At 36.7% G+C, this 14063-nt stretch overlaps 1 protein-coding gene across 1 annotated transcript in view; it reads right to left on the bottom strand.

Moving 5' to 3' along the window:
• LOC136974915 (RNA helicase Mov10l1-like) overlaps nt 1-11469 on the bottom strand; it is a 28741-nt gene extending 17272 nt beyond the window's left edge. Inside the window, 3 exon segments of the mRNA XM_067269913.1 lie at nt 173-309; nt 381-539; nt 11273-11469. Of these exon segments, the coding sequence (XP_067126014.1) occupies nt 173-309; nt 381-539; nt 11273-11323 (347 nt within the window). The 5' untranslated portion in view covers nt 11324-11469.
• Nucleotides 11470-14063: the final 2594 nt, after the last annotated feature.

Below are 14063 nucleotides of genomic sequence, written 5' to 3'. Positions count from 1 at the left end.
TACCTGTTGGATTATCAAGTGACAACTGTAGTCATAATTGAAAATGCAGCCCTAAAAAATGACTTCAAAATATTCATTTTTAAAATTGATTGATTTATTGCTTTTCTTTAACAAATATTTCTCAAAAGGAAACAATATCTATATATAAATAATTAACATCAAAAATTCTTACCGTTTCATTTCTACTTTCTTTACACTAATTGCTCTCCACTCAAAATTCATTTGGTTACTTTCTACAGCTTCTATGTCGACAAGATCACCTCGTTTTGGAATAAAATCATCCAAACAGACGTCTTTGGTAAAAAATATCTACAATATGAAAAGTATTTGCATAAATAAATAAATCTCTTCTCAAATAATATCTCATTTAAAATAATTACCTTATGGTCGATGATTCCGCAATCGCTGCGTATAAGCCTAGTAATTTTACCCTCCGATATTTCTAATTTTCTTAGAGGACGAATAATATATTTTTCGTCGTCTATCAATTCTACTTTAACCCAATCGCCTTGCTTTGCCAAATATTCTTTGGTTATTTTCTGTTGAAAATTTAATTATATTAATAAAACTATTAGTAAACGTTAACTGTACAATTTCACACAGAAAAATGTTTGTGAAAATGCACATATTTTAACAAATTTAAAACAGTTTCTCCTTAGTCACACAATACTTTAATGTATTTTTAGTCAGACAATTTAGTTCTTAATCTTAATCACTATTATAGATAACATATCAAATAATAATAGTAAAACAAATAATTCTATTCTGATATTCTGATTTCTGTATTCTATATGATATTCCGATACCTTTATCTATCAATAATATTCAATTCTTTTTGATTTCTTGTAGACTTAATCATCTCTAACTACAAAGACATCTGCTCTATATTTTCTCTCTAATACAATGATTCTCAAAGCACAGTCCATAGATCACTAGTGGGTTGCAAACATGCACTAAGTGGTCTACAGAAAAACCGAATCAATTAGAATTCTATGCTGTTTAGATAGAGAAATGAATGCTTTCATGCATCATACATTTCTAACATTAGTTTACCAAATAGATAAATTATTCTGACACACATCTAATGTGATATTTACAAACTGAAAAGTGGATAGCAGTGTGGCCGCCAGCGCCAGAGATCCCGAACACTGCCTGGCAACACTTGCCAACGAGATGTTGGCTGGCAATGTAAAAAAAGAAGCGTGAAAGTTCGCGGGTTTTTGCCTGGATGTTGGCCGAGGATGTCGGTGACAGTTCTCACCTTTTTAATAAAGTTTTTTTGTTACTGTTCATGTTTGTCTGCTTAGTTCTAAAGATCAGTAGGATCGAATGACAAAGTGGTGACCCGAACGTGATGCGATTAACGAACTACCTGGACTTTCGACTGAATTGGATAGTGAACAACTCTGTGTCTATGAAGGAACATTTTTAACAGGACATGCAGGTATGATCAGTTTCTGAATCGTAAATTCAATAAGACGACTAAGAGTGCGTGACTCGCGCTAAGCCTAATCAAAGACTATCCCGCTTTCCTTCTACCCGCATAGTTTGGCGCCCGAAATGGCGGAACAGAACGAGTTGGAAATCGGACGTGTACAGGCAAAAATGCCTATCTTCACTAAAACCAACATCAAATTATTTTTTGTGCAGCTAGACGCAGCTTTTGCCATTAATCGGATTACAAGTGAGAACACTAAGTACAACTATTTAATCAATTCCCTGGACGCGGAGATTCTATCTAACGTCAGTGACTTAGTATTTGACCGTCCAGCCGAGGCTCCGTTTACTAAACTCAAAGATCGACTCCTCGAAATTTTTCAGAACTCCGCTGCCAAAGAGACCAAAATTCTGCTTGAAGATCTGGCATTAGGGGATCAGAAACCCAGCGTTTTACTCCGTAAAATGAGGGAGCTTTCAGCGGGCAAGATTACCGAAGAATTTCTTAGAAACTTGTGGCTCCAATGTCTCCCCAAAAATATTCAGACGGCCAGTTCTGGCTGTTAGCGGTGGTGAACTAGACAAGCTAGCCATCCTTGCTGACAAGGTTGCTGAACTTACAGAACCAACCCAACTGGCCAGCATCAACTTAGAAGCCGGAAATCCCGTAATCAAAAATCTCGAAATGCAGATTTTAGAACTCACAATGAAGGTTGCAGAACTTAATGTATCGCATACTGCTCGTCCCCGTTATCGTAGTAGAGAGAGAAACCGACATGACCCGAATTCGAGGTATCGCATTAGTTCACGCCCTCGAGGAAGAAGCCTCAATCATCAGGAATATTGTTATTACCATGCTAAGTTTGGATCAGCTGCTAGGAAATGTCGTTCGCCGTGTTCCTTCGACCGAACTGCTGATCAGGGAAACGAGCGCAGCCAGCCGCAGTAACGGCCTGTGGGTCTAGCCTGGCTCCTAAATATAGCCGTCTGTTTGTGTATGACAACAAAACTGGCCTAAATTTCTTAATTGATTCTGGAGCAGATTTATCGATCATTCCCAATCGCACTAAGAATCAGCCTACAAAGGTTGAATTGTATACTGCCAACGACTCTAAAATCTCAACGTATGGAACAAAGGTGCTAGAACTTGACCTCAACTTAAGACGTTCTTTCAGATGGGAATTTACCATAGCTGATGTGCAGAAGCCTATAACTGGTGCAGACTTTTTGGCCAACTTTGGACTCATTCTCGACATCAGAAACAGATTACTGGTCGACCCCCTGACTTCCCTTACTACACGAGGAAGATATTATACAGGACCACCTATTTCAGTCAAAACTATAATCAGCAATTCCCCAATGCAGGATATTCTCAAGGACTTTCCACATCTCACTTGTCCTCGACCGTTTTCAGATAAAGTCAAGCACAACACAGTGCATTATATCGAGACACACAGTCCACCCGTATTTGCTAAACCCCGTAGATTGCATCCGGCTCAGCTGCAAGTAGCAAAGCAAGAATTCCAGCACATGATGGAGTTAGGTATATGCAGACCATCAAAGTCCAACTGGGCTTCTCCCCTCCATATGGTGCCGAAGGGCTGTAACGATTGGAGACCTACTGGAGACTATCGTGCCCTGAATAGGATAACTGTTCCCGATCACTATCCAGTGCCACACATCCACGATTTTGGTCAAAGTCTACACGGAGCCCGAATATTTTCCAAGATCGATTTGGTTAGAGCCTTCCATCATATACCAGTTAACCCAGATGATGTGCCAAAGACAGCCATTACAACGCCATTTGGGCTATTTGAATTCGTTTTCCTCCCTTTTGGTCTCTGCAACGCAGCCCAATCATTCCAACGATTCATGCACAAAGTTCTGAAAGGCTTAAACTTTTGTTTTTCATACCTAGATGACATCCTCATTGCTAGCACTTCGTGGGAGGAACATAAGATGCACATGCGGCAAGTGTTTCAACGCCTTGACAAGTACGGTCTGCAAATCAATGCATCCAAGTGTACTTTTGCTGCCCCACATGTATCATTCTTAGGATACATGGTGTCTCCCCACGGCGTTATGCCACTTCCAGAACGTGTATCTGCCATAACTCAACAGAAGCGACCACAGACCCTCAAACAACTGAGAAGGTTCTTAGGCATCTTGAACTTCTATCGTAGGTTCCTACCCCATGCGGCCCATCACCAAGCTCCTTTACACGACCTACTTAAAGGAGCAAAGAAAAACGACCAGCGCGAGATTAAATGGACTGACAATTCGATTCAGGCATTTGAGTCATGTAAGTCACAATTAGCAGATGCCACCTTACTACATCATCCTTCACCAAGTGCTACCCTTGCACTTCACGTCGATGCATCCGATTCTGCTGTGGGCGCTGCCCTTCATCAAGTTACAGCACAAGGTCTCCAGCCACTAGCGTTCTTTTCCCGCAAACTGAGTAACTCTCAGCGTCAGTATTCTGCATACGACCGAGAACTTCTGGCTGTGTATTTGGCTGTGAAACATTTCCGGTTTATGCTGGAAGCACGACAGTTCACCATTTACACAGACCATAAACCATTAACGTTTGCCTTCCAGCAACGACACGATAAGTGTACACCCCGTCAGTTGAGACATCTTGATTTTATAGGACAATTCTCAACAGACATCAGACACATAAAGGGGATCGATAACGTTCCAGCTGATGCTCTTTCCCGTATTGAATCAATTAGTAGCCCATCTATAGATTATAGCAAAATTGCAAAAGACCAACAGCAAGATCCTGAGCTCCAGTCTCTCCTGACTTCAAGTGACTCATCACTTGTACTTAAGAAGTTTAAACTTCCTGATAGTGATGTCGAAATTTACTGTGATGTATCGACAGGTCGCATTCGTCCATACATTCCGCCTAGTTATCGTCGCACTGCTTTCAACACTGTCCATAACCTGTCCCATCCAGGTGTAAGGAGCTCAACAAGATTGGTAAAAGCAAAATTTGTTTGGCCATCCATCAGTAAAGACTGCCAGACATGGTCTCGCACCTGCATTTCTTGTCAACGATCGAAGATCCAGAGACATGTCGCTAGCCCTTTGGGAACCTTTCCTATTCCAGACGCTAGATTTTTAAATATTCATATTGACATTGTTGGTCCATTGCCACCTTCCAACGGCTCAACATATTGCCTCACAATCATCGATAGATTTTCTCGTTGGCCTGAAGCAATCCCGTTGCCAGATATAGCAGCTGAAACAGTAGCTTCAGCCCTGTACTCAGGCTGGATATCTCGCTTTGGAGTGCCTGCCCAAATAACATCTGATCAAGGACGGCAATTCGAATCTGGCTTATTTAAATCCCTCACTCAACTTCTTGGTACCCAAAGAGTTAGGACAACAGCATACCATCCAATTGCAAATGGCATTGTTGAACGCTTTCATCGTTCACTTAAAACTGCCATCAAGTGTCACTCTACTGAAAGATGGACGGAAGTGCTACCTACAGTCTTGTTAGGATTGCGAACTGCGCTCCGTGAAGACACCAATACTACCGCGGCTGAGATGCTCTATGGCACCAGCCTCCGACTGCCAGGAGAGTTTTTCGTCCCAGGTTCTCAGGACGTCAATCCATGTTCTTTCGTCGAAAAACTCAGGACGATGATGGCAAACTTAAAACCAGTGCCTGTGGTGCACCACTCCTACCGCAACCCATTTATCCACAAAGAACTGCAGTCATGTTCCCACGTATTTCTTCGCAATGATGCTGTACGGAAGCCCTTGCAGCCTCCATACGATGGACCCTACGAAGTCGTGTCACGTGGTAGCAAGACATTCACTCTATGCATAAAAGGAAAAGAAACTGTAGTTTCTATCGATCGACTGAAACCGACTTTTATTCTCGCAGCGAGTGAGTCGGACCAGTTACCCCCAACATCTCCAATGCCAAGACCAGCGCCAACTAGACGTACCACAGACAATCCAGCCCCAACGCGACAAACTACCACACGCTCTGGCCGAACGTGTAACCTTTCTCGCTCGTTTCGTGTCGCAGACACTGGTGGGGGAGTAGCTGTGGCCGCCAGCGCCAGAGATCCCGAACACCGCCTGGCAACACTTGCCAACGAGATGTTGGCTGGCAACGTAAAAAAAGAAGTGCGAAAGTTCGCGGGTTTTTGCCTGGATGTTGGTCGAGGATGTCGGTGACAGTTCTCACCTTTTTAATAAAGTTTTTTTGTCACTGTTCGTGTTTGTCTGCTTAGTTCTAAAGATCAGTAGGATCGAATGACAAAGCAGCATAGATTATCCCCAGGTCATATATGACTCAGTTTAAATGGTCTGCAGATCAAATAACTTTGAGAACCGATCTCTAGCACATTGTTCTTGTTAAAATCTTTCTATTCAAGATAAAAAAATTCACTTTTACTTGTACCTACCACTGAACAAGTTCAAAATAAGGCAACTTAATGATAAAGAATAGGGCCTAATATATCTGAGTGAAATAATCAATAAAAATTTCTGAAGATCATAGGATCCAAATTCACCAAAAAACAAGTAAAAGTTTACCACCTTAACCAACTATCAGATGTATTTTCTTGATGCATCAGCCACCACTTGCCAAAAGGTTTCTTTATATAATAGATTTGAACTGAGAAGATAATTTGAACTAATACAATGCAATATGAATAGAAAATACCCTGTTACTGTGTTTCTACTCCTTCTAATGCAAATTAGCTCACATTCAACTCAATGACTAATAAGAGCCTACAATATTCCATAATTGCAAGTTTACAGCCAATGAAGAAATTAAACTGAGAGATAAGAAAATGACAATTTTGAATATAAAATTTATTAGAATTACAACATGTAAAGAAAGGCAAATAAAATAAAGCATTAATTTAGTTATAACACAGTAATGTATAAATTCAATAAAATAAATGAATGACACAGTTTTAAGCAAAAAGATGATCACAAATTAAACTAATTATCTTTATAGTACAGAAGTATTTTCTTTTAAATGCAATGGCAACTAACAAATGTTCAAATCTCTTAATTGATTATATTTTGAGACTGAATAGACTACGTATTCTCTCAGCTCATTGTGTAGTGTAATAATATATTTACCAGTATGCTTTTTATAATGAACATAATAATATATTAAGTATGTTATTATCATATTTACTTGAATGTAAGATGCCAACAAAACTAAGATGCACCTTAATTTCTATATGCTCACCCATGGGACTTTTTATTTGAAAGTAAACAATTTGAGACAAATTTAAGTCAACAGAACTGATTCTTTTGACATAAATTTGTTCAATATAAATGTTTTGCTGTATAGTAGATATCATTACAAATTTAGTCTCTGTAATCCAAAAACTATTGGTAGACCAATCTCAGCAATATCATTAGCAAATTGATTTTATTTAGAACTAGCAAGTAGGCCCGGCATTGCTCGGGCAAAAGTAACGATAGCTAAGATTAAGATTATTACATCATAGTCACAAAAAAAAAAGAGTAATTTCATCGACAAACTAAATTTTTCTAAAGAAAGGTCGAATTTGAAAATCGAATGTTCTAATATTGTTCAATTTTCACGACGTGTTCTGATTATATCCTTCGATTTTCATTGAATGTTCTAAAAAAGAAAGGTCGAGAAAAACCGAACTAATCTGTTTAAATTTGAAAATCGAATATGTTCCAACATATTACTCTTTTTCTTTTTTTTTTTTTTTCCAGCGCCCGTAAATCTTGCACGTCGCTTTCTCTTGTTCTCCATTGTTACTTAACACTTTGGAACTTATATCTGGTACCCTAACTGTGCACCAAATTCCAACTTTCAACTCCTAATCATTTTAGCGAATATTAAGATTATTATGTTAGAGTCAACCTTAGCCGTTTTCACAGAATGCAAGAATTGGGTCCTTCTTGTTTCCAGACTAATTACAGAATTTTTAGATAAGTCTAAAAATATGTTCGATTTCGAAAAACTGCATCTGCGTCTTGCACTTCGCTTTCTCTTAACACTTCCATTGTTAGGTAACACTTCCATCAAAGATGTTCCATTGTTATGTAACACTTCCATTATTGACTCTTCCATTCTTAACGCTTCCATTGTTGACACTTCCATTGTTACTTAAAACTTCCATTGTTACTTAACACTTACATTGTTACTTAACATTTCCATTGTTGATGGAAGTGTTAAGACTTAATCCTGTCCCTCTCCCCCGTGGGGAGGAATTTCGAAAAATCCCTTCTTAGTGTGCGTTCTCATGACGTACCCTAACTGTGTACCAAATTTCAACTTTCAACTCCTAACCATTTGGGCTCTGTGCTAATGATGATGATTATTATTATTATCATCATCATCATCAACTCGTCTCAATTATATATGTAGATTGGATCATATGCATTTCGGGTTGGTCTAATTTACTCCAACCCCTCTTCAGTGAATATACATTGGTGTAAATTACAACATTATATGTATTATTATTATATCAATAATATAATAATAATAATATAAATTTGTTCAGTGTTTATTGTACAGTAAAGTAAATTATATATCATCATTTTCTGTGGTATCAAAGTCACAAACGTCTTCATTTTCCTTGTTAGATTCTGAATCATCATTGGGTTTAATGCTCACATGTTTCACAAACAATCGTCCTTAGTGGTCTCTAAAGCATCAGAAATGCAAAACCTCTTGAAAGAATACTGCATAACTTTTTCTGGGATTTTCATTCAAGTACTTATAATGTCACAGTAATAGACCAACAATACAAAGCTAAGATTACCTCTTAAATATTTGCTATTAGGAATATTGGTTTAATAAAATCATTATAACAATGCATTGGAATTAATTATAGTTCTAGTGACAGAGAAATAAGGCCCATGGCATTACAAGTCACTAATTATGATATATCATATCAATCTGACCAGGGAATGGCATTGTGGGGCCGAGATTTCGCTCCCCCATTTGGCAAAGTGGTTGTCGAGCTAAAGTCGTTAAATCGGTGATTTATCCGGTAAACAAGATCGAGATGGCCGAGGAATGGGTGCACGAGACGATTTAATTGTCACATTCCCGACCTAATTGACAGATCCCCGATCGTACATCTTGGGAACGACTGAGAGATCGTCCGTCAGGGTAATTTTGGGTCATCGGGTTACACCGGGATCAAAGTGGAATTTGTCTGGCTCTCCATCAGAGGGGGCAGTAGTCGGGGCTGAATGGTCCCGGCTGCACCTTCTCCGAGTCAGAAAAACACATTTAGAGTGAAATTTACGGGCCCGTCGTCCGGGGAAGGGCTTGAGCCGACTTGGACGGGGAGCGGCCCGGGTGGGGAAGTTTGGGGATTTTCAGTGACCCCGCGACCCGAATCGCATCCCTGGCAACAAACGAGGACCTATGAGATAGAGGTTAGACCCTCATTCAGACCAACCAGATCTCCAGAATTTCGGAGGAAAATTTAGGATAAAAACCCGGAGTCCCCAGGACCCGGGGAGGAAGAAGTTGAAATATCGAGTGCACGATCGGACAACCGGAGATTTCGCTACGAACACTTTGGATTAAACTCAAATGTAGATTATCTCAAAAGAAAGAGAAGACCTAGAGATTACAACAGACAATCCCAGAACGAGTCACCACCTGGACCTTACTGAGACAATCTCCACTGCCTCGAGTCCAGCGAGACCTCCCGCTTCTGGATCTCCTGACCACCACCGGAGGGGACCGAAGACGTTAGCAGCAGATCATCCCTGCGGACCAGTTTGCGGTAGGAAACAAACTTTCCCCCGCAGAAATCACATCAACGGATCGACGTTGACCTCATCCACCAGGACAACTGTCAGCTGTGATTGTAAGCACGTTTAGTTAAAATAAATGCGGAAAATTAATGGAAAATACGGTCTTTGTGTGAGTCTCTCTCTGCGTCCGTCTAACCACTACCCCCATACGGTAAAGGCCCTTTCGTGACATCCTGACAAACAGCGAGAGGAGCGAGTCGGGTCAACTTAGCCCTTTCAACAAGGGCAAAATCCTTACACATTATGTCAGGGTTACTGATTTTTATTAAACTCAATGAGGATATAATGCATCCTCAACAACTGATATGTGCCAAGCAGTAAGGTGCAACACTCAAAATTAAGAAAGAAAATTAAAGTTAAAAATTGTGATTGTGCAAACTTTAACACAATCTCTTAAAGCCTTTAAAATATCTTTTATTTACAGAGTGGATAGTGACTCATTGGGCATGTCAGTTTCATAATGATGAGATTGAAGTTTAGATTCTCGTTGGTATTAATGTAATTTAAAAAAAAAAAAAAAAAACTATAATTTCTACTTTATTCTTGGTAGTTTTAAATTTATTACATTTATTTAAAAATTATTTTTGAATATTCATGTACTTACGGGATTCATACATAATATTTACTATAATTAGAATTTATTTGGGAAGACAATAAGATATAAACAAAATTGTTGTTATTCAAAACCAATTTTGTTAATAATAAAACATTTTTATTAATGTTATTCAATCTGTTTACTCTTTGGGAGCATAATTTTGTGAATGATAGTTGTCTTTAAGCATGTGAAACAAACATTTCTCCAGTGTGTACATTGAATAAATGCAGCATTTTTACAATAAGATGATTTACACATGTCGCTGAAAAAACAAACTTGATTGACATTTAAAAACTCTTCTCTGTCAATTAATTTGAAGGAGAATCAAATATACCATATCACATTTGAAAATATTGTAGGACTTTATGTTTTCTCCTTTCACCTTTGAAACTTTTGAAATTAATGAAGAACCCTTGACTGCAATTAGATCTTGATTTTGAAGGATACTTTCACAATACATAAAAGGATCCTTTAAATGTAATTTTGCAATACTGCCGTGCAGTGATTCTTCTAAAGAACAATTTTCTATGCTATCGATGTTAGAACAAAATATTAAAGCCATCTTTTCATTCTTTAGAAAACAAACACACAATTATAGACACCTTTAGATTAAACAATGACTTTGTTGCCAGAATAAGTACACACTGTACTGTACATGAATATACAGAAATAAATTTTTGTTTTTAAATACAGATTTTTTATAATATAAATTTTTTGTTTTTAAAATTTGTTTTTACAGAAATAAGTTGTTTTTAAATAAATATTTTTAGGTAGTATTTTAATTATTTGATGTTGACTTGTTACTTGAAACAGGCCGATTTTATTGTTTTTACCCTGTTTATTGTATATTTGTAGTTTTCTAAAAATAAATCAGGCTTTTTTTTCTCTGACAATATTATTCTTGATATTTTTTAAGTTATTAAGTAAAAATTAGCTTTATAAAAAAAAAATAATAAGAAATACATTAATACCAACAAGAATCGAAACACCAACCTCATGATTATGCAGTTGGCATGCCCCCACCAAGCCACCAGTCACTCAGATATTCTAAGGGCTTTAAGTGATTGTGCAACTTTCAATTTTAACTTTTTCTTTTAATTTTGAGTGTTGCATCTTACTGCTTGGCCCATGCCAATCCTCATCAAGTTTGATCAAAATCAATGTCTCCAACATCATGCCATCTTGTCATAAGACACACACTGTTTTCAGAAATACTAACACCTGTTTAAATGAGTCTTACATTTGAATGTTAGACACATTAAAACATCAAGTAAATATAGTGTATTTTTTTCAATAGTTATGGCTTTCAGATAACCTCATATATAACAAATTTTAATTGATAAATCTTAAAGTTGATTATGTTATATATTTAATGAAATATAAATATTTTTTATATGATATCCATACACAACACTACAAATATATATAAAAAAAACTTACCTTAGCAGATACTTCAAGAATATGGCTAAATATTAATTTATCTTTATTCATATAAGTAATATTAGTAGTGACAGCTTTCTTTTCTTTCAATTCAGTTTCCAAAGACCTTATTTTGGATGTTGAACCAGTTTTCTCGCTGGTTCCAGATTCCCAACATTCAGTAGACAGAAACACAGACACTGCAACCCAATTCTGATCTTTGCTGTATCTTACTGAAGTACCAGTGACATAATCGCCTTTTTTCAATTGCACGTCTCCAATTACTACTTTAAAATCAAAATAAACATCCTTGTTAATTAAGCCATACTTCTCAATGTGATTAATAGATGAAATAGTTCCAAAAAATGTGTTTGTTTCCACATTTTCTTCTTTAAATCTGACAGAAAAAAAAAAATTGTACATTTTATAACAAACAATTACAGTATAAATCATTATAATAATGATGATATATTTTATTATCTCCATACTTATATTTATTGAGAATATCTTCGTTTTCTATATTATCTCCATACTTATATTTATTGAGAATATCTTCTTCATTTTCTATATCAAAAGACTCTTCTTCACAATTTTCATCCGAGCTTTTCCAAAGAAAAGATGCAATGTTTGATAATGCAGAGAACATCTTGTCAATCTATTTAACAAACAAATAAAATTATATTTTTATATTGTTAGTTACATCAAGCAAAAAAAATTTAAAACTTTAATTTTAAATTTAAAAACACACATATATATATTTTTTCTTTTACAAAATACAATTTCAGTTCTCCAAAGGTAAAACACAAATCTTAGATACACTTCATTTAAATACCTCATTTTTTGTTTTTACACTTACAACTCTTACTTTATCATCCTGGGAAAACGTCTGTAATTCTTCCCAGTACTTAACCACTTAAGTGATACTTGAAAAATTTAACTCCTGCCTCCCATAATCCATCAAAATTTGGAGCTCTAGGGGAAGTGAAGTTCCACTGAATGTTTTCAGATGATAAATAATTAGTCAATTTTTCATCTGGCTTATTTACCATATTGTACAACTGTTTCAATTCTGTTTCAAAATTCCAATAAATGTTCTTGCATTGTCTGTAAATATTTTGGCACTTTTACCATGTCTCGAGAAAAATCTCTTTAATGTTGCAATAAATGAATCAGACGTGAGATCAGATACTATTTCCAGATGTATGGCTCAAGTCACAAAGAAAATGAATATACACACAAAGATTTTATCATATGTACCCCTTCTTTGATTCTTATATTTTATAAGAAAATGTCCACAAAAGTCAATTCCTGCACAATTGAACATATAATTTTGGTTCACTCTCTCATAAGGTTACCTAAAAGTTGCTCAGAAATGACTGGTTTAGCCTTAAAGAAAGTAATACATTCATGAACAGGTGATCTTCCATTTAAAGGCCAAAACATCTGTCTTACATGATACAATAAGGCCTGTCTGGTAAGATGTAAATAATTCTTATGCTTGTCCTGGGATTCCTGGATAAAAGTGAACTGTTTCCTGGGATCCCAGATAATCCCGGGATGGAATTAATTATATTTAAGATATACAAAATATCTTGGAATCAAATGATATAATTATTTTTCATTTTTTTAACATAATTTAATACATTCTGCAACCTCCAAAATCATATTAATAATGCTGTGTAAGATACATTAATTACCTTTACCTTTACCTTTGAATTGAAAATTACCTTTGAATTACATAGAAATTTTCACAAATAGAAAACATTTATTAAAGTTTGCTGGAAACTGCAAACAACAACAAAAAATGCTTTGAATTGAGTTGAAAATTTTAAAAACATGAACTTAGATCAAACTTCTAACTCAGTGGTTCTCAATCCGTGGTCCATGGAACACGGGTGCTCCATGAAGCAACTTCAAGTGTTCTGAAAAAAAACAAATATACAATTAAAAATTGTTACACTGTATTGATTTTTCTTTTGCAACATAATTTTTGTATGGGAATGTAATTAGCAAACGCCATTGTCATCATCTACTACACCGAGTGCACTTGATTTCAAAAAGGCTTGCCACCCCTGCTTTAAAACTGATGTATTGTAAGTGTTCTGCAGAAAAAAATGTAAAAGTTTAGTGTTCTAGCTATGTATTGATTATTGACCATTTGTGACAAGCCATAACAAGTGTGGGTACCAAAAAGGATCGACAAGGTCAGACCTCTGTCTAAATTCGGCTAACAAGTCAGAGGGACTTGTCCACGTGTCAGAGATGGCTTATTTGTCGTTAGGGATCCCGTAGGGACGGGACTACGTTTCATCCGGTCGAGTGTAGGAGGGAAGGTGGAGTCGTGGTAAGGCGATAAGCAAATATTCGAGCAAACAAGACACCATGTAACGGGATAACAACGATTTAATAAAAAAAAAATACGTTACAAATATCTGACATTAAAGGGGTGACATATACAAAAAGCTATATATCCCTACCACGCGAAGAGAGAGAGAACTCACATAGATGGGTTCCATACCTCTTAGAACATCCGTATTTCAATTATTCCGTTGGTCACAAGGATCAGTACTTCCTCTAAAGGACAAGACTCTAGAGGCACAAAGTAAAATTCTTCGTTAGGCACAAGGATAAAATGGACTAGATCATGACGCGATCTAGGTCGGTGATTGACTCTCTCCTCGGGGGGAAGGAAGCCTCTTATATAGCTTTCTGCTGGAAAAGTTGGTCACGTGAATGTGATTAGGTCACAGGTGTTCCCGAGATTTGAAACAATACGGCGAATTCGGGCGCTAACTATAAACTTAAGTTGCAA

Source organism: Centruroides vittatus, unplaced genomic scaffold, assembly GCF_030686945.1.
Source record: "Centruroides vittatus isolate TY-2023 unplaced genomic scaffold, ASM3068694v2 contig_359, whole genome shotgun sequence".
Lineage (NCBI taxonomy): Eukaryota > Metazoa > Arthropoda > Arachnida > Scorpiones > Buthidae > Centruroides > Centruroides vittatus.
This window is presented reverse-complemented; position numbering and strand designations above follow the sequence as displayed.